This window comes from Aricia agestis, chromosome 16 (assembly GCF_905147365.1).
Source record: "Aricia agestis chromosome 16, ilAriAges1.1, whole genome shotgun sequence".
NCBI lineage: Eukaryota > Metazoa > Arthropoda > Insecta > Lepidoptera > Lycaenidae > Aricia > Aricia agestis.
This window is the reverse complement of record NC_056421.1, coordinates 5,547,045-5,567,870: the sequence shown is the minus strand read 5'-3', so window position 1 is coordinate 5,567,870 and position 20,826 is coordinate 5,547,045. Positions and strand designations below refer to the sequence as shown.

Here is a 20,826-nt window from a genome sequence, read left to right as displayed (position 1 = left end):
GGTTGCGGAGTCGGTCAAACCGCTAGCACACTTCCATACCGGATGATCATGCAGTAATTCTATAAATAAAACCTACAAATAGTTTAGTAGAAACCATCTGATCACGCGACGCGCGGAAAATCCACAGTGAACGCAAAATTACGCTCCAAATTAGCGCAATTTTTATTATGTACCTAATTGATACCGAAAGGTAATTTTCTAGCGATTTGCCATTCTATTAACAAATGGCACTTCCTAAAATGATTAGCAGTCATGTGCAAGTATTTAAGTACGCAATAAAAAAACTTGCGATCAACTCGAAAAAAAAAGTAACCAACTTTAACTAGAAAGCTGTCTGTAAAAAAACTTGCATTCAAATAATGAACATTTAAATATGGCGGCCCATGTAATTATTTTAATGGACATCCTCTAATTAGACAACATCCTCTTGAAATGAGCGAGACGTAAGTGGTCACTTTCTAAAAACGACACCGGCCGATCAATCCGCGCGGATCGCTCATCTGAACACTTTCTACTTGACGGCCACTCAAAGAACACACTCGGTGATTTTATCAGATTTAAATAGCTCGTTCTTGTTCGCAGAATGAATCAAAAGATGGCAGGATGGGCCCTATTGGCCCTTATCAGTACGTCCACCATCCTCCAGACATTGGCGTATCCACAGCATTCCCTGCTTATCTCACAGGTGAGTTTTTTAATTAGTAAAACAATTGCCTTTACCAACCTTTCATTATTTTTTCCTGCATTTTATAATACTCCTCTTACGAAATTAAATAGTAACAAAATATTAACCGAAAAAAATGGTTATAAATTTACCAACCTACCAGCAGTATTTTCCTATATTTTATTAAAAGCCCATTGTTTTCCTTCCAGGCTACAAGCAACGTAAGGAATCAAAATCCGCAGTATTACAGCAACTCGTTACCGCTACCTCAGCAGGAGTCAGCACAAGAGCGCAAGTTTGCCGAGAAACCCAACGCGCTGAAGAAAGTAGCCCTCGATGACATCGACGAAATACAAACCAACTCCATATCGGACTCCGGATTCTCCTGGTCGAACATGCTGGGTAATACACACAAATATAAGTTTTATGTATTTTTCCTTTAATATTCCTTTATCAGAGAAAACATAAAGCCATTCTGCTGTCGGTTACTGCATGACAATAATTATCACTTTAACGTAAGCTTTATGTCTTCCCTGTTAAAGAAAGTATTTCTTTATCTGAGAAAACCACGGTATTCTTCTGTCAGTTACTGCAGTGCATAATGCATATTAATCTCTGCACAAATGTGAAACTTAAATTTTCTTGCACGTCTCAATTTTTATGACCACAACTTTCTATTGACCGAAGTCCAAACGAACGGTGTGATTGATGCTTAAAATTATCATAATTCTGTTTTCGTTTTCTAAAATTTAAATAATATTATCGCAGAAATATTTGAGCTGCTAAGTTTTACACACCTTCATAAAATAACGGTATACTTAGTAAAATTTTGAGAGCTTAACGAACTTGCATAAATAAGCGCGCCTTCGTCACTATAATAGCAATATGTTTTTTGGTAATAGCATATTGTGCTCTTTCTACAAACTTCTTATCAGCATTCAGCTCATGCTTTCCAATAAGAACCCTTGTTTAACTTGTTCAAGACACTTTATTCCATTATTAAATTATTACTTTCTGTTATTTCAGGTATGGTAATGCAAATGTTATTCAACCCCGGAGGCACTGGGGCCAACAAAAGTGACAATATAGATACTGAAACCGTTGCACCATCCCCGTGGGCACAAATGTTGTCCATGGGCTTGAAAATCCTCACCGCGATCCTTGGAGGAGGTGGAGCCAGCGATGGTATTGACAAGGTTGACAACGGATCTTCTACAATGCAGGTATGAACTGCGTTTGAGGTTTAAATTTTCCCAAATCATTGTACAAACAAGCCACATTCGACCTACTGATCCACTAACCGTCTAGTAGAAATTCACACCGATTAGTATCACTCATACATAGCACGTTCAACCCTACCCTCGTTATCAGATGTATTTCGCATGGGAGATATGTTTTGCAAAATTATAAATTATGTTTCATTACTCTAACAACAAGAAGGAAATCTGCAGAATTATATGTTACACATTTTAAAAGTTTGAACAACATCTTTTCGATTAGGTTTTGCTGTAACGCAACGATATATGATACGAATAGTAATTGATATCTTCTCTAGCAGAATGCTCTTGGCATATCTCCTGTGAATAAATCTGAAACTCTCACAAGGATCAAGTAGAATGTAATTTTAGTTACAATAATATATCAACATTCAACATACTTCTAACTGCCGAACCCTTCGCATCCTTGGATTATCTCACTAAAATTGGTTGTATATTTAATTTATTGAGATAGTCCGGTCGATATGTAAATAGTAAAGATTGGTTATGGATATGGTTTCGCTTCTACCTTGCTTCAGAGTATTTTGGCTGCGGTTCTGTCGACGGTGCTCGGTGCAAAAGATCCCGATCAAGTCTCCTCTATGGCAAAGCAAGCTGGAGAGGTATGCCACTTATCCTTCCTTCCCTCTTAGAGTTCCATTAGTTTTTTAGTAATAGCATCATAGCACTGCAATTAGTTTCTGAATGGGTTCAACCATTTAAATTTGACAGCATAATCTCAATTTGGCATTTTTTCTTCAACAGTTCATCAACATCGTTGTAAATCTACTGGATGCTCTTAAGACATCTTTCTCTCACCGTTCCCTGACTGCTCGCTCAATGGGCAGAAAGGACTCAGTCAGTGATGCGTCTATCGCTGGTATCGCGATGCTCAAAACCTACGTAAGGTCCTTCGGCACCAACGACGACAAATGCCTTCAGAAGTACCTCTGTGAAGCCAACAACGAGTGCTCCTCTGACATCGGACCAAAGAGCGTCTTCTGCCAACTTGGAACGTAAGTGCAATTTATCACCAAATTTTATTTAATTTAACATTAAAAATATTTATTTTCAATGTTATTTTTGCTATAAAAGAAGGTATTGAGGTCACGCATCGCGGTATATAGTTATAGAATGTACCTAAACTGTCGCAAATACATAAATCCTCGCCTTCCAAAAATGCTCAACACTGGACCACGAATTTGTGTCTTAAAGCCTGAATTCTTACTCAAGTTCTCTCATTTAAAGTGAACAAATTGATGAGAACTTGTTTTTAAGTCAACTTTTTAATTGTTTGCAGATATGCCGCTAGCTTTGTCCTCGAGAGGCAGTCCGCTGGTACTTTCGACCAATTCTTCGAGGCCGGTCGTCGCGGACGCTCAGGCACCGACTGTCGCCAGATCTATCTCGAGTGTAACGAAGTTTAAACAAAGCCATTCTAATTTCTAATATTCATACCGCCAAAAACTTTAATGTAGTGTCAGTGAAACGTGTATAGAACTTCTTTCAAAAATCTTAATTCTAAACGGTATTCGGTCTTGAAATTGTTAGGTTCGGTCTTTTTGTAAACCTCAAATTAGAAACGTAGAGTAGAGTCAGCATCAAAGAAACGCGCGATTAATTTAAGTGTTCAGTAATTTATTTAAATTATTTATTTATTTAACTTATTTTAGAGTAGATTCTCAATGTTGACTGTAATGAAAATGTTTAAAAGGTTTAATTTTATTAAGGTGAAATTCTTAATAATGTTCCATTTTAAAAATGTTTCCATCAATTGGTGCAATTGACGACTGATGATGAAAATGCGTGATATATTTTTGTATCACATAGTAGTTAGTAATTATAATGTGTATATTTTTGTGATGGTATGCCTGAGGACGTCCTTGAGTGAATGTTGATGAATAAATAAAAATGTTAAAATAACTTCTGGTTTTTTTTCATCCTTTTCAAATTCACAACTCTCTTAACAAATGTACCAAAACAGCTTTGGTTTTCATACATTTCTTAAAAGTAGTATTCTTACTCATTCAAGAAACATTTTAAAATTACTTACCTACATCAAAAATAAATCAAAGCGAGTTATCGCTTCAGTTCATATCCTGCTAGAGACATTTCAATTTTCCATGTCGTTCAGAGGAAAATGCCGTTACAGTAGTCTAAGCTGAGGTTAGTAGAGCGGATACACATGTAAGAGCGAGGCCACGTTGCTCCGACGCATTGCGAACTGCGATGATTATAGCCGCATAGGTAACGCTTCAGGCTCCTGCGTTGTACCAATCGAAGAAATTAATTCATATGCAGATGGCAGACCTACGCAACTTGGTCGAGTTACGTCAAACCCAGCAGTCAGATCACGACTAATATTGAATTGACATAACCCGACCAAAAAGCGTAGGACCAACAACTGCCTATGAATCAATTTCTTCAATAATACCTACATGTTTTATGACATGCGACATTGATGCTTGTATGGTCGGAAGTAGAGTTTCAAGGAAACATATTTTTGAGAACGAAGCACAAGAGCTGAGATTCCCACTTTGTTAAGCCGTAAGATGAAGGGCGCTACTAGGTGTTGTCACCGCACCGCAGTTATGTGGCATAAAATGCGTTATTCTATAAACGCAACGTAACGGAACTACGAGGCCTCGCTCTAACACCGGCGAATCCCAACTGCACCTTGACATTCGGATTGGTGTGACACAACTGACATGACGCTCGCCAACATTTTCTCCCAAATGGGAGCCACGCCCAAACAATTGATAGACAGGTTAGTAGCACTCAGTTAGTAGTTCTAGTAGTTATACCTTTTTTTACGCAGCAACTGGGTCCATAATAGTTTGGGGACTGCATTGGTTTTGATAAATAGTCCACAATGTGAATCAAATATTAGGCAAATCGAATCCTTACATACTATGTACATAATTGTTGTATTCAAATAAATTGCAATATGTCGTGAAGGCATTTAAAATTTCCCGATGAAGGTTCATTGGATTGCCGTAAGTGCTTTCATTTTCCGCGGCAGTGTGTTTTCAAAATTCTACTTACCAGTTATTGATGACGATGACCTTTTAACTTACCAAATGAAGCGCAATAATTATTGATACTTTAGATTTAAGATTTAAGCATCTCTCACCACTACACTTACCCGAATCTTGGTGAATCCACATGGATGATACGATTAGGTAATTTTAGGCATTATCGCATTCAATCTTTTGGTGGTTTTAATAGCATGCGTTTAATAATTTTTATAAGCGAATTGAATAGGCATGGATTCTGTAGTTTAAATCCAGCCATGCTTACTTTTTTCCTGAAATCTTTTAGGTACACGGAGTATCCCTCGGGTTTGCACGAGCAACACGTGTACTACGAAGCCCCGTCTCATGGACACGTTACTCATAAGCAGTAAGTAGAGGTCTAAGGGCTGGTTTACACATATTAAGTAGATAAGTAGTAACTAAATTTTAACTTATAGTTTGTGCGTTTTAAGATGATATGGGTGACACTTCTCATATTCCTTGCTACGGGTTTTTTATACAAGAAAACAAAAAAAATCAAAATGTAATAAATTATATTCCATCTACAAAAACAAATTTTTCCTATAATTGTAAATGAATAATAATAAAAAGTTGCTAAATGCTAACTTATTAATATAAAATTATAAATATTAACTGTGAAATAGGAGTATAAAAATTATTGTTACGAAAACATTTGAAAAATGGCATATGCATGAAACGGAACTTATGTCAATAGAGATTGACTCTGTTGAATCGAAATCAAATCGATAAAAAAGGGCAGCCATCTTAAATCGCCGGCACCACTGAAATGTCAGTACGAAATCGATAATTTCGATTGCAATTCCTTTACGAAGTGATTCGATATTTTTAAAACTATCGATTAATTTTTGTTAGGTAACTTCCCTACTATTGTCAATTATAATGTGTCACGCATATCATCATAAAACGAACAAACTATAATTTAAAGTGCCTGCCCGAAATGTGTCAAGTGACAAGCCCCGCCTTCCAACATAATAGAAAATAGTCAAATTTCTAATTTCCTTGTTTAGTACTTAACTAAATTTTAACTTGCTACTAAATTTTGTGTTTACATGCAATATAATATAATATAAATAACTTAAAATTAAGTTAAAATTTAGTTAACTACTTATAAACTTAATATGTGTAAACCTGCCCTTATATATTTCTATGAATTCTGATAGGGACAATTTGTTTAGGACTATAATAATAGCTGATAAGTTGGTAATTTGTATCCCTTGAAGGACTTAGGCCGGTATAAATAGTCAGTAATTAAGATGCGACCCGGTCTCAAGACGCGGTTCAGCTCTGTGATTGGTCCTAATTTTGACAGCCAACCAATCACAGAGCCTGAACCTGAGATGACTATTTATACCTTTGCCTTAGATTAACTACCAAGAGTAGGTTATGTGATAAGTTGAGATCATACGATTAGGTGGAGGGGTTAGGTTTCAAACGTATCACTAGCATGCAACTACCAATTGGCACAATAATACCTAAAGATGATGAATCAAGCATTTCATCAAAATAACTAAGGAATGATAAAATTTCAGTCATCACAGTAAAGGAGGTCACAAAAGTAACGCTGCGCTGTCGGCCCTTACGCTGCTAGCGTTTCTCTTCTTCCTGCACATCTTACAACAGTGTCTTAAGGACCACATGACAGCGATGAGCACACCCCAAGTCATGATCATGACAAGCAGCAGAGAAGGGGAGGATATTGGGAAAACACCCAATAAACTCGACAAAAGTGGATCCACCGACATCAAACGGAAATCAGCGGATAAAGAAAACAAAATTGACGTTGAAACAACGACGAGTGTGGACGAAGATAAGTTTCTTACGAAACTAACTGTCGCTGAATATACGCCAAAATCTGGCGCCGATAGATACAGAGAAGTTTTAGATATATACAAACAAAGCCCAAAAGGGGCCGAAATAAAAAAGTATACAAGAAATTGAGAAAAATAACAGATATTTTTAAAGTATTTTTATTGAGACACATACAAGCACGGAAATTCAATGAACAAGTAAAAACGATAGACGTAGTATTATATCGCTAAGATGTCTGCACTCTATCTAACTATTTTATACAGTTAATGTATAACAATGAACAAACTTTATAAACGCCCATACTGTTAGACCTAAATTGTAGCCTATACAATATTATACCCAAATCCGTTCCATTACCTAGGAAATTAAAAATATTTACAACCCTTGAATGTATCATTTAAATGTGAAGTTTATACCTCTGTATCTTTGTCTGGCTTGCCAAAGCACGATGTTTTATTTTCCTAATAATAAATGTAATGTTGTAATGAAAATTGTAAATTAGAAGTAAAGACAATCCAAAAGTAATTTTTGATGCTGGCAATTTTTGCTATGAGTACCTAGGTGTAGGCGTACCTAGGAATATTAGGTGCTGTCTAAATAGAACTTAAAAAGTGTAAAATTATGAGTATTAGAAATAATGAACTGAAAGTTCAAATTATTACTTACTTTACAATATTGGTCATATTAAAACGAAACTATTATTTTATGAAAATTACTTATTGTTTATTATACTCTTACCTCCTTTGATACATTAATTAAAAACGTGAACATAAACTCTGTGTATCATAGACATCTATGATGATTTTTTTATTACACAATAGTCTGAGAGTCTAAAGTAGTTTATCATTTTAAATATTAAAAATTGAAGCGCATTCATATCTATCTGACTTATTTTTATGTGGTGGCTCAATTTTAAGAGATTGTAAAAAATGTAAGCTTATCGCATACCCAACATAATAAAACGATGTTCTTGTATGTAATTAGGAAGAAACCTTTTATAGTTTACTTTTATGTAACAAGTTTCGTCTCGTGCAAAACTAGATATAACATTTTAATATTTATAATAGATTCGTTTACATCTATTTTAAGGACTATCCTCCAAATTAGACCATGAAGGATACTAATGATGGCGCAGCCTATAACAATCACGTCAGCAACGGGCAATCCATAGACAAATAGACGCCTGTACACGTTCGTAATAATTTGTATCGATCCATCATAGGCCAACGTGGAGACGCATCCAACTAGCAATATACTAATTTCGTCTAACGCGTTCAATGTATTTAGTCTGTGTGAGGGCGCTAGAGCCCATTGTCGGGTCAGTCATACGATTCCAGTCAGTCTGACCGACAACAAAGCCGATCGCTCGCATCTTCTCTTGCTGTCTTCTCTCTTCCAAGTCGGCCCACCGTACCTGTTTTAATAATATACGATAAAATCCCATACACAAAATCTCATACTCACCTCTAATTTATTAAAGTTGAAACGTTACCGAAAAATTGTCCCGTGTTATTTTAGGTGGGTTAATTTAAAAAAATGTAATAATAACTTATATTTTATATCGATAACGAAGTGACAGTATTGTAAATTATATAATTTACGGTCATAACTTAGTGAAAAAATGCGTGCGTATACGCCAAACTGCGTACGTGTGGCGTGCACCCGTGCGTATAATACGTAAATGCGTACGCGATCGAAACTTATTGACTACATGTCATTGTACCGTATAAAAGAATCCCATCAAATATGGATAAGTTATCTTATTAAAGAATATAATAAATATATCATAGGTGACGTAGAAAATGCGTAGAAAGTAAAATTGTAGCTGTAGACATAAGTTATCAACGTAACTTATAACGTCTACGAGGTTACAGTAAAGATTAAAAGTTTAGAAATAGAATAACGTCGATCGGTTTAAACATACGCGAAAAACAATCGTCGATAATCGATTATAAATAAATCTTTTTCATAAAAATACAATAATATTATAAAACAATATTTTGTAACCGCAAAATGGCCGCAAATCCAAAAAAAAAGGTGACCAAATAATTCTATCCTTGTCTTCTCTCTGAAGAATCTCGTCTTTTTTTTTAATTTTCCGCGATCAAAACATTTTGTTTACTATGTCCCGTCTGGCGAGTGATTACGAACCGTCAACGTAACCGATTAATATTTTACGTAAAATAAAGTCTTGTCAATACGCAAAAATTGGACTAGTCTGGCCATTGGTCACTTTCATGGCTCGACCTTAAATTTTGCAGGCACAACAATAGTCCCTGAAATTTTGCTACATAGAACATGTCATGTGCGACTCTTATATCCGCAGGGACGAAATAGCATTTTATGCGCGAGAGTAAATATAAAACTAGTACGAAAACCTTCTGCATCGTGTCAAACTATAACACTAATCGCGTCGAACTATAAAACTATAACAATAATGACAATATGATGAATTACTCACAGTTTTCTTCCCCGGTTTAGCCGTGTTGGGTTTCCAGTCGTCTAGCTGTAGGTAGTCTTCCATTGAGAGCTGCGATGGCCGTAGGGGTTTGTTGGTGCCGTCGAGACGAGCTGTAACAAACATTCAATTGTATTAACAAAAAGTATTGACAAGTTGATACGCTTTCGGTAATTCAGACAGTGGGTTAATAATTAATATCTTTTTTTTAAATTTAGTTTTCAATTTTATCATAGGTTATTTTTTGGAGGGCTACATTGGCCCTATTCGATTACGACGCACGCCACATCATACATAAAATATAATACATAATATGTATTTAAATAAAAACATATAGCACCAAGATATTAGGATATTATTTTTTTATGATTGTAATTGATAGGTATTTTATTGATGATATTTTGACAATGAGCAATAACCCCGACTGGCGTAGATGTGCCAACGCGTGAATAGATGGAATGTGGAATATAAGAAATAAAAGAACACCAGGACCCACCTAGTTGGTTGGCATCGTCCATCTTCTCCCATTTCGACGAAATAATATTTTCGACCTGTGGTGAACAGCACTAGGCGTTTTAGTTACGATGCTGAAATAAAAACATTAACCCTACCCTGCTTCCAGACAAAATATACAGAGAAATTAAATTAACCCTTTAAACCACACCTTACAAATCCTGGTTCGGTTTCAATTTGAAAATGGAATTCGACATTCGAATGTTTTTTTAAAGGAGACAGCTTAGGGGCAAGGAGCTAAGTAACTGGCCAACCAAAGTAATTCAACTTCTTTCTCTACACAGCAATTTTTTTGTGGCCAGCTACTTGAATCCGTTGCCAGACTGTTGGCTTGAACCATCTCCTTTAATTTTAATATTGGCCTAAGTTTCAAACGAAACATGTCTCGAGGTTTCTCACCTCCGGTTCCTCGTCGGGTATTTCCACAACGTCATCATTGCTAACATCCTCCATTTGTACGTCTGTGATCGAAGCGTTCTGGAGTAACGTGGTAGCATCCAACTGTATGTGGTGAGCGGGCGTTGGGAAAAACCTAGAGCAGATCACTTCAATGTCTTCCAGTTTCCTATTGTGGATGTTCCTCTTGAAACACACTTGTGGGTCTAATTCCATGGTGCAAATGTAAACCTAATAAAAAGAAATTATTTAGAATTCATATATTTTCATAGCAGAATTTTTTTCTGACGCGAATGACGCGTCGTGAGTCGTAACGCTTCGACTCTGCCCCAGTGTAAGTCGAGCCATACCTTGTTATTTCTATTTTTTTTACTTAATTACTATCTGTCCCGGCAAAAGTTTCTTTGCCATCCTACTAATATTATAAAGGCGAAAGTTTGTTTGGATGTATTGATGTGTGGATGTATGGATGTTTGTTACTCTTTCACGCAAAAACTACTGAACGGATTTTAATGAAACTTTACAAAAATATAGCTTATACATCAGAATAACATATAGGCTACTATTTTAACCGATTTTCGAAATGGACGAGGTGTTATGTTCGTTTTTTTATCTTCAACGATTACTCCGCCGTTTATTAATTGATTTTCAAAATTTTTCCTTTGATTTATAGGGTATCATCCCAATTTGGTATTATATTCACAAACGTGGTGATTTGATAAAGGATCCATAAGTAATCGATGGAACTCCTCAAAATTTATAGGGAAACATGTGGTGACTTCGGTTTCGTGAAAAGTATTCTAAGCATATGCTACCAACAAATAAGATTTTGTACCGAGGTATACCTGGTATACCGTGGTTCGGAAGGTGCTGAAAGAACTCCTGATTCTTTATAAATACAAGTTTGGGAGTTTTGGCGTTATTTCAAGAACGGAAAGCATAGGTATGCTACTATGCAAATTACATTCATCATCATCATCTCTACCATATTATACCATGCATCGTCCCATGATTATGAGCCTATTATGACCCTGTTATTGGTACTTTTCATAGTCTTTTAGATCGATACTCGAGTTTGTCAAGCGATAATTTAAAAAATCTATCTATACTTAATATTATAAACCTGAAGGGTATGTTTGCTTGAACGCGCTAATATCAGGAATTACAGGTCTGATTTAAAAACTTATTTCAGTGTTAGATAGCTCATTTATCGAGTAAGGCTATATTATATTCACGCTAAGACTAATACGACCGAAGAAACACAGGAAAATGTGGGAAAAACGGGGGAAATATTAGAAAGGGTTTATCTCACGAACTACTATAGACTAGACCACGTGAAGAGAATATAGCTATTTTTCATGGGAAAATGTACGGTTTCTGTAAAATTCCTAATTTACGCGGGCGAAGCCGCCCATATTAGTTTATTGAAGTGACTAAATAAGTATGTCACCATGGCAACGTCCATCGCTATCCCGTCGCAAAAACAATGGTCGCCGTCAGTCTCGAGTTGTAATAATTTACTATTATTTATTCAACAAATGCTCTTATCAATATAAAAAGTACCCAGTAGCCGATTCTCAGACCCACCGAATATGCATATAAAATTTGGTTAAAATCAGTAAAGCCGTTTCGGAGGAGTGCGCTATCTAACATTGTGACACGAGAATTTTATATATTAATTATTTTTTAATCCACTGTAATCGTACGGATAATATTATCATCCAGACCTGAAAGTGTACTGTCGCGGGAAACTTTAAAAATAAGATAAAATATACCACCATACACACCTGGAAACCATTTTGTCTAGCAAAGTTCCATATATCTGCGTAGCCCTTCAACTGGTCATTCACTGCGTCGTATATCAAAAAGGAGAAATAGCCATCAGTAAGAGATCTTTTAAATGCCCGTTTCAATGAGTTGATGTATGATTCCTCCAAATGTTCATCATATTCATACTTCAGTAACGGTTTTTTAACCTGAAAGATATAATCATAAGATGTAGGATATAATTAATTATATCTTGACGTCTAGATCAATTTTTCTGCAAATCCTTAATATTAATTTATTTATATTTTTAACTAACAACTTACTTAAAAATGATACATAATCTGCAAGTTATTCATTTTAAAATTTAAATATGGTTTCAGCATAACCACGAACATAACATACAATAGATAATGATAATGTATAAATGTCTGATCATTACCCTCACTTAGCTGAAGCACCCGGGGGGTATGTGGGACTCTTACCCACTAAAACCACCTGTGGTTTGCCTTCAGCCGGGCAGGTTCCCATCTTTGCCCGGAGCCCCAGATTAGACGGAAGTTTGGAGGTTCGCGTAACGACGCCTCCGCACTCCCGTCCTACGCCGGCGGAGCGGAACGGAGGATGGGTCGTCCTCTCTGTTCCGCTCCGCGGCCTCTTTCTGCGAAAGGACGGTTTCGCAGAAAGAGACGGGCGCTGCCAGGCGTTATCGCTCTCGAGCATGCAGCGAACCATGCTCGAGAACGAGAGTTCCCGCCCAATCTGATCGTTACCCAAGACAATCTGTCTCATCACTGATCTACCGATAACATTCCTAACCCCTGGCTCCACAAGAGAGACCTAAATCTCGAACATTTCTTCACGTGCTCTTAAATTTATGTGCAGCATAATAAGAAGGTCAAAGATAAGCAGATTTTATAAATAAAATAAAGATAATAAGTATAACATAAAAATAAGTAAAATTTCAGCTTTAGGGCCGATTCACACCGGAAAATCAGCGGCGCGAAGAGCATTTTTAGTGTGAAATAATTTTAAACTTTATTTACATACCTATAACTACTAGTATCGCTTGAAAACTTCTAAAAGGTCGCACGGCCGCCCGCGGCGCCTCGAGACACCGCGGGAGGCCGCGCGGCGCCGCGCGACCTACGGCGGAAAGTGCTCGCGGCTGAACGCGTCGCCGCGAGGAGGTGCCGCGAGCACTTTCCGCCGACGGATGCGCGGCGCACAGTGGATCGAAAATCGAGTTTCATAGACATAGGAACTTGGATTTCCAGATGTCATTTTTTTGGGCTGAAATATGTTCTCCTAGTTACATAATAAAATGTAAAAAGACGCAGCTACGTGTAATAATAAGGGAGTTATAATTTTTTTATGAAAGTAAAAAACATGGATCATTTAACAAAAAAACAATAGAATATGTCAAGTAGTTCCAGACAATTTAATTTAATTCAGTTGGAAGTTTTAAATTGTTACTGGGGACAGTGAAAAAAGAGAGGGTTGATACATTATATCACCATAATTTCTTTCTTCTTCCTATTTGAATTAAGTTTTTAATTAACCAAAATAAAGTACCAATGGACACTCTTCCAGTTACTTTATAAATAAATACCAATAATGGTCAAAGTTTTTAATAAAATAATTATTAAAATGAAGGACATGCCAAAATAACTGTTGTATTATTTTTTTGAAACTCCCCAGATATCAATAATGGCAACAGATAGGTTCTTGAATTTTTTACACTATTTAATTATTTTATACGTGGGAGAGCCATGCTTCGGCACGAATGGGCCGGTTCGACCGGATAAATATTACGTTCTCACAGAAAACCGGCGTGAAACAGCGCTTGCGCTGTGTTTCGCCGAGTGAGTGAGTTTACCGGAGGCCCAATCCCCTAACCCCTACCCTATTCCCTTCCCTACCCTCAACTATTCCCTTCCCTTCCCTACCCTCCCCTATTACCCTATTCCCTCTTAAAAGGCCGGCAACGCACTTGCAGCTCTTCTGATGCTGCGAGTGTCCATGGGCGACGGAAGTTGCTTTCCATCAGGTGACCCGTTTGCTCGTTTGCCCCCTTATTTCATAAAAAAATAATAATAATAATATTACAATAAAATATAAAATTTAGTGGGACTTTTACAGAAAAAACTCAATTTATGACCTAATTTTGCTCCATAATGGTACGGAACCCTTAGTGCGCGAGTCCGACGCGCACTTGGCCAGTTATGTGATATTTAACCACAACATAAGCTTTTGCAACAAATACAAATAGAATAAATATTTTTAATTTGATGAATTTTAGAAAAAAAATCGCAAATGGTGCCGTAATACAAAATATGCCAAAATGTGAGTAATAATTAGTACTATAATAGTGTGTGAGGATATAACGGCCAACCATGCGATTCCAGAGATAGCTCATTTTTCATGTCGGCTCCATACAAAAATTTCTTTAAAAAATTATAACTCCCTTATTATTACACGTAGATGAGTCTTTTTACATTTTATTATGTAATAACAACTAGGAAAACATATTTCAGCCCAAAAAAATTACATCTGCTACCATATGTGCAATGTGTGCAATGCACACGGGCGCCATCCTCTAGGGGCGCCAAATTGCCATCTTTAGAGGCGCCAAAATCAAGATCCCAAAAAAATTGCCTGAAAGGGCGCTAAAAATCCTTTTTTTGCACACAGGCGCCAGTAGCCCTTACGGGGGCCCTGTCTGGAAATTAAAGTTCCTATGTCTATGAAACTCGATTTTCGATCCACTGTGGTCTGTGCGGCGCTCTGAAGGTAGCGCGCGGCCGCCAGTGGCCACGAGCGTCCACAAGCGGCCGCCCGTGGCGACGCGAGCCGCCGCTGCCGATTCTGTGTGAATTGGCCCTTATAACTTAAGTATTTTTTGTTAGTAGCCTTAAAAGTTGGATAGTCAAGTCGTTTTTTTTTTATTTTCAAAATGTTTGCATACCTACCTATATTTGTATATTATAATCATAACGCAATATTTAACGTATATTTAACGTAATGTTCTCCCACAGTGCATACAAACTAGAGGGTTGTGATGTCATAGTCCCGTTTCATTTTGTATGGAGTGTTTTGGGAATGTTAATTTTATGTGATTTTCTAATTGTTATATCTCGGAGAGTTTTTAAGATATCAGAGTCATTCCTTCACCAATATTTCTATTTTTTAGAGTTCTTCTAATTGCCAATAAGAAAAAATAGTTAACTAGACTATTAACTAACCATTTTCCCAGTAGCTGGATCTTCCTCTTCAACCTCTCCCTCCTGCATAAAATAGTCATCTATGGACATGATACGAACGGTACCACCATACTCTGCCTCTCGGTCCCTTATCAGTTTTGCCAGATATGATTTACCACTTCCCGGTGGACCTAAAAATTAAAAAAAATTAATATTGCCTTTCACATGTAATTATTACATCAAAAAATTAATTAATAACTAATTTAAGGTATTTCATAGTAATCTTCAAAAAAGAAGAGTAATTATGAAAGCAAAATCTTAAAAAGTAATCTTGAAATAATCTTAAAAAAATCTTTTGCTGTTGAAAGAATTAATTTAATGTAAAATGTACCTCTTAAAACAATAACTATTTTCGCTGGCCTCATATCACGTCCTGGATGTTCTAAAATATCATCAATCATAACTAAGTGCTTAGGTCTTGCACTATCGGTCTTTGCTTTCTTTGATGATGTGTTACTAACTTCACTCTCCTTACTCAATCCTCTTTTACGTTTCTCTCTATCCATACTGTGGCTACTTCTGTCTCTCCTATCTCTATATTTGTCCCTTCCAAAATCCCTATCTAAGTCTCTTTCCCTTCCAGTGTCTCTATCTCTTTCCCTTCCAGTGTCTCTATCTCTTTCCCTTCCAACATCTCTGTCCCTTTCCCTTCCATAGATCCTGTCTCTATCCCTGTCTCTTCCAAAATCTCTATTTCTGTCCATTCCCAAGTCTCTGTCCCTTGTATAATAATCTTTTTCCCTTCCCAAATCTCTATCTCGTCCATAATCTCTATCTCTTTCGTAATCTTTTCCTGCTCTATCTCGGGGCTCTCTTGTTCTGTCATACTCCCTTTCTTTATAAGGATCTTCAAATCTATTTGTTCTATCGCGAGCTTCCTGCCTTCTGCCTTCAGGTCTTCTGTGATAGACATCTCTTCCGACATCAAATTCATTTCTACTCTCAAATCTCGATGATTTATCCCTGTAGTCTTTCGAATTCTTTTCACGAGCCCAGTCTTTGTCTACTGGTCTTAATGTCTTTGAAAATATCTCATCAGCCTCTTCCTCAAATTTTCTTTGATTAACATTTTCCCCATCTTTTGACACATGGTTATAGTCAAATGTGTGCACAGGTTCCATAAATTCACGAGCTAAAAAAATATCGGTAAACATTAGTAATTACTAATTAGTATGTAACAACTAAGCAGAAGAAAAAAACCTAGTGCAATAGCCATGGGCGTACCCAGGTTCTGGGCCTTGGGGGGGTTTATAAAGAATAAAAAAATAATAATTTTTAATTGTAAAAATATTGTATTGCAAAAAAATGGCAAAAAATTTGTTTTCTAATTTTAATTTTTATAGATAAAAGTACTAGATAATATACTTAGTACGGACGTCAATATGATCCAGTGGGGGGTGGCTGCCCCCCCCCCCCCTCGGTACGCCCATGGCAATAGCATAATATAATGGTTACTTGATGAAAAATCGCAAATGCCGAAATTTTAAATAAAGACTAATATTGGCTAATAGGTACATAAAAACAGTTCCTGAAAATAAAAACAATTATTATTATTATCCCAATATGTTCATTTTTCATAATTACTAAAATTTGAATGCATAAAAAACATTTTACTAATTAAATTCAAAATTGATAAATTTTATTGAATTAAATAAGTAAAATGTTTTTCATCATAAATTATTTGTGTTTGTGTAAATTATAATTTATAAATATCCAATTTTGATTATTAAATTATCTTCATATTCATGATCTTCATATCAACAATAATATTACCCTTTTTAGGCTATGCATCAAGCCAAAGTGGTAATAATAATTATTAAATAAGACAAACAGATTAATTAAAGGCCTCTTCCTTACATTGGGCCATGAAGCAAAATCATGTTTACCACCATCATTGCACCAGTTGCCTATAGTAAGTTAATCACGAGCAATTAAAAACAAATATCTCTCAGTCATGATTCATGGCCCAACATAGATACTTTTATAACTTAGTGTAGTCACAGACCACAGAATTGTGATGGTTAATAAATGTTAAAAGTATAATATGAGATTTTCTGTACATTCCACTTAATATTGCCACAACTGCTATGCAAATTAATGGTTTCTCTTTGGCTGTCAAAGATATAGGTACTATTTGAGAATTTGATTTATAAGTAGATGGCACACCTATGGTAATTGGTAGGATTATGTAATAACCAATGTTTATCATGATGTGTAGGTTGGACTTGACAAAATCCAACAAAATGACATAGAGATATGGATATGAATAAATTTCTCAGATGGTACATACTTTTGAGACACTAATCTTTTGCATAATAAGATAATCCCATCAGCTGATCTACAATAACTTAATACTGCAAAATAAAATTTACCTTTTAATCTCAGTGGTTTGTGTTCATACTCAACAATAACAGATGGAGCAAACAACGGCTCCGTGACCCATTTTGGTTTGACTGGGGGCATAACCGGAGGGGGTTCTTGCACTCTCTCCCTTGGAGGTACCTGTGGCAAGTTTGGTATAAGGGGTTTTTTCCTTTCTTGCATTCCATACTCCTCATTGTACCCAGGGTCTTCTGGATAAGGTCCCCAATTCTCTTGCATATTTGGACCTCTCCTATTTGGTCCTTGGGGATATTCAGGATGTTTTTGGGGCATATTTGGAGGTCTAATTTGTGTATTAACTAGCATAAGCGGTTGGGGCACATTTCGAGGTGCATTCTGACCTCCATACTCATTTCCTTGATTGTTATAGTTGTCCACATTTGAATCATAATTTCCTTGCTGATGCACAGGATTATTAAACTGGCTTTGCTGGTTTGACGGAGGGTACTGTGCATTTTGAACATTAAATTCATTCTGCTGCCTATAATTGTCATTTCTACCCCACTGATTATTAGGTGGTGGTTGGTTTAGATTAGCACTAACATTTGGAAAATTGTTTTGATTGTTTCCTGTGATATTTTGACTAGACACCATAGACAGAATGTTCATAATTTTCTCATCTCCGAGTATATTATTTATGCCCTGTGATATTGTAGAGTAATCTGGAGCCTTCTTTTGAGACTGATTGTAATAATCAATTGAGTTTTGCTGTTGTTCATCAGGTATTTCAATTACATCATTTTGCTCGGGTACTAAATCCAAGCCAGGAATACCTTTGGCGGATGCACCGGAAGGCAGAAAATTACTATCTTCTTCAATCACAGTACCATAGTCATCCTGCATATAATCGTTATTGGAGTCATGATTATTATACAAATCATATTGGTTGTTATACGACTCTTGTTGGTTTACATTTCTATTGTCTCTATTAAAATTACGCTGTGGCATGTTATATTGAGACTGTGACTGTGACATGTTTCTATTGTTGCCTGGACGAGCTGAATTATTAGTATATCCATGCTGAACAGGTGGAGCACTCATAGAGTAGTTGTTTGACTTATTATACTGCTGTGGTGGATTACTAGTAGGTTTATTCCCCACAATAGTATTATTAGCTGATTGAGGTATATTACCTAGAAGACGATCCCTTTTCAGCTTCATCTGTTCCCGCCTTTCCATTAATTGAGCACGGCAAGCCTCAAACTTCTGTTCGTATTCGCTGTATGCTCTTTTGTCTGGATGGTTAACATTTTCTGCTTTCCACTTTTCTATTTCTTCTTCCCATTTCTGAAATTGAATGTCGAATACTCGTTCCTCCTCCGCCAGTTTTTTTAAAGCCTCTGTATTTGTGACGGGTTGCATCTTCTTATCTTCGCTAGGCATTTTCTGATAATTATTTCTATCATTACTGGATCCATAATTTGTGTTAGGAGCGGGTACTGGCTCCGGACCTTTGGGTTTACTGAACAGCGGTTCATCATTCTCGTGAGGAGGCGGTGGAGGTTTATCTGGTGGGGGTGGTGCCGGTGGCGGAACATTAGCAGACGGCAGGGGTGGAGCCAGCCCCATTGCTTGCATACCTTGTAGCTGCTGGTTATACTGTGAATAAATAAAGAAATAGTTTATTTATTTTTATTAACTCTTTCTTGCACACAAGACAAAACATAAAGATACAATTAACATGGAAAGACGACACAAAGGAACTGCTTATTTCTAAAATAAATCTCTTATAGCAGCCCTATGAAGAGATGCAGTGTAAAAGATAGCAGATAAAAATATGCACAATCAATAATTATTAACTAATTAAACTAAATAAATTATAAATACAACAAAATCAAAATAATTACTTACATTAAAACTCTACAAAACCTATTTTGTAGAGTTTTAATGTAAATAATAATAATAATCAATAAATAATAATATAATTATTTATTATGATAATATACATAGTAAGTATAGTGTACACACTATACAGACAGGTTACAGTCATTGCATGGTTGTACAAAGATAAAGATAATCAAGTTCTAGGCTAGACAGCAACCCAAAAATAGTATGTAAGTACCATAATAATTATTATATAGACATTGAAGTCTCAGTAATAGGATCCCATTTTACCCTTTGGGTACGGAACCCTAAAAACGCAATTAATCAAGAACTGCCAAAAAGGATGTCAAAAATTATGAATGTCTCTAGAGACCCTAAAAGAATTGTACCTTATCACCATATTGATTTTGCCATTGGGCGTACTGTTGTTGCCATTGAGCCCATTGCCAGCTCTGTTGCTGCATCATTGTCCATTGCTCTGGTGTGTAGGAACCCATGGACATGTCTGCCCCGGCTGCCATTGGCACAGCAGAGTTCCATTGACCCGGTGGCACGGGCCACGCCATTTTTTTGTTATAATTATAATCGACTACTATAATTAAATATTGCTCTCGAGTTTCCCTTAAAATTTTAAACAGGCAAGTATAAGTTTATAATAAAATACAGCCGTTCATCATTCTAAACTGGTTGACATAATATTTTCACAATAAAAATGGGTCCGCAAATGTAGTGATTATATTCTCTTTGGGGTCCGCGGCCATTTTGTTTTGAAATGATTAATGAGAGTTTATCGCAGTGTTGCCAGATGGTCTCGGCGCCGTACCCCTAAACTAATTTGATTTCCCCCTAGAAATCCCCTAGATTACGTCTTTTTCTTTTAATATTCAATAAAAAGGGAAAACTTTATTACAGCTCTGAGCTCGACAAGGCTTTATATGAACGTGGCGAGAAAAGGAACTACCGCTTCTATCATACGAAAACGTAATTTTTGACAGTTCTCCTTTACCAGCAGCGCCCATTGACAATTGACATCATTGACATATTCATTTAAAGCCTTGTCGAACTGTATTCATCTTTTCAACATCTCGAATCTCGACCTCGATTAGTTGTTGTGGCGCTTAAGTAATTTAAAGAGGGTAAAAAAATATTAGGAACGTGATATTTGGCAAAAAAACTGTTGTTATTTTTTCCCCCTGTTTTGCCCCTAACTTGGTCGAAACCCCCCTAAATCTAGGGGGAAATCCCCTGATCTGGCAACACTGGTTTATCGACCATAGACATGCTATAAAAAAAGTTTTAAATCGTTTATGGTTTAAAGAACGACGCAACGCGGCCAATTTGTCTAGTGATGGGCTTTCATATCGATAAAACCAACACGCCTAGTTCTCCGATTTTCGATAAATTATGAATCTGTCTAAAGTGGCCCATTCTCTATCCTGCA

At 36.4% G+C, this 20,826-nt stretch overlaps 3 protein-coding genes across 4 annotated transcripts; 2 read left to right on the top strand and 1 right to left on the bottom strand.

Moving 5' to 3' along the window:
- Window positions 1–583: 583 nt before the first annotated feature.
- Window positions 584–3,537, top strand: LOC121734615. The gene is made up of 6 exons (XM_042125201.1): window positions 584–685; window positions 874–1,066; window positions 1,691–1,887; window positions 2,460–2,543; window positions 2,686–2,936; window positions 3,221–3,537. Exons 1-6 carry the CDS (start codon window positions 584–586, stop codon window positions 3,345–3,347), a joined length of 954 nt encoding a protein of 317 aa, XP_041981135.1. The 3' UTR covers window positions 3,348–3,537.
- Window positions 3,538–4,624: 1,087 nt separating this feature from the next.
- Window positions 4,625–6,914, top strand: LOC121735024. The gene is made up of 3 exons (XM_042125691.1): window positions 4,625–4,687; window positions 5,242–5,322; window positions 6,506–6,914. Exons 1-3 carry the CDS (start codon window positions 4,629–4,631, stop codon window positions 6,912–6,914), a joined length of 549 nt encoding a protein of 182 aa, XP_041981625.1. The 5' UTR covers window positions 4,625–4,628.
- An 876-nt stretch (window positions 6,915–7,790) lies between these two features.
- On the bottom strand, window positions 7,791–20,025 carry LOC121734613 (YLP motif-containing protein 1-like). Of its 2 annotated transcripts, XM_042125198.1 has the most exons (9): window positions 19,775–20,024; window positions 17,552–19,160; window positions 15,511–16,311; window positions 15,162–15,310; window positions 11,940–12,128; window positions 10,156–10,383; window positions 9,740–9,794; window positions 9,247–9,356; window positions 7,791–8,199 (listed from the first exon to the last, which is right to left on the bottom strand). In XM_042125198.1, the coding sequence occupies exons 1-9, from the start codon at window positions 19,949–19,951 to the stop codon at window positions 8,041–8,043; spliced, it is 3,477 nt and encodes a 1,158-aa protein (XP_041981132.1). In that variant the 5' UTR covers window positions 19,952–20,024; the 3' UTR covers window positions 7,791–8,040. The 2 variants fall into 2 exon arrangements, with proteins under 2 accessions (XP_041981132.1, XP_041981133.1); XM_042125199.1 differs by lacking the exon at window positions 9,740–9,794 and having other exon boundaries at window positions 8,071–8,199; window positions 19,775–20,025.
- Window positions 20,026–20,826: the final 801 nt, after the last annotated feature.

Excerpts from the sequence above, each read along its gene's own strand:
- LOC121734615 (XM_042125201.1), top strand. The coding sequence starts at position 584 with ATGAATCAAAAGATGGCAGGATGGGCCCTATTGGCCCTTATCAGTACG. Across the intron at positions 686-873 it reads ATTCCCTGCTTATCTCACAG|GCTACAAGCAACGTAAGGAA; the intron begins GTGAGTTTTTTA and ends TTTTCCTTCCAG. Across the intron at positions 2,544-2,685 it reads TGGCAAAGCAAGCTGGAGAG|TTCATCAACATCGTTGTAAA; the intron begins GTATGCCACTTA and ends TTTCTTCAACAG.
- LOC121735024 (XM_042125691.1), top strand. The coding sequence starts at position 4,629 with ATGACGCTCGCCAACATTTTCTCCCAAATGGGAGCCACGCCCAAACAA. Across the intron at positions 4,688-5,241 it reads CCCAAACAATTGATAGACAG|GTACACGGAGTATCCCTCGG; the intron begins GTTAGTAGCACT and ends GAAATCTTTTAG. Across the intron at positions 5,323-6,505 it reads GGACACGTTACTCATAAGCA|TCATCACAGTAAAGGAGGTC; the intron begins GTAAGTAGAGGT and ends ATAAAATTTCAG.
- LOC121734613 (XM_042125198.1), bottom strand. The coding sequence starts at position 19,951 with ATGGCGTGGCCCGTGCCACCGGGTCAATGGAACTCTGCTGTGCCAATG. Across the intron at positions 9,357-9,739 it reads GGACGATGCCAACCAACTAG|CTCGTCTCGACGGCACCAAC; the intron begins GTGGGTCCTGGT and ends TGTTTGTTACAG. Across the intron at positions 8,200-9,246 it reads CTAAACCGGGGAAGAAAACT|GTACGGTGGGCCGACTTGGA; the intron begins GTGAGTAATTCA and ends TTATTAAAACAG.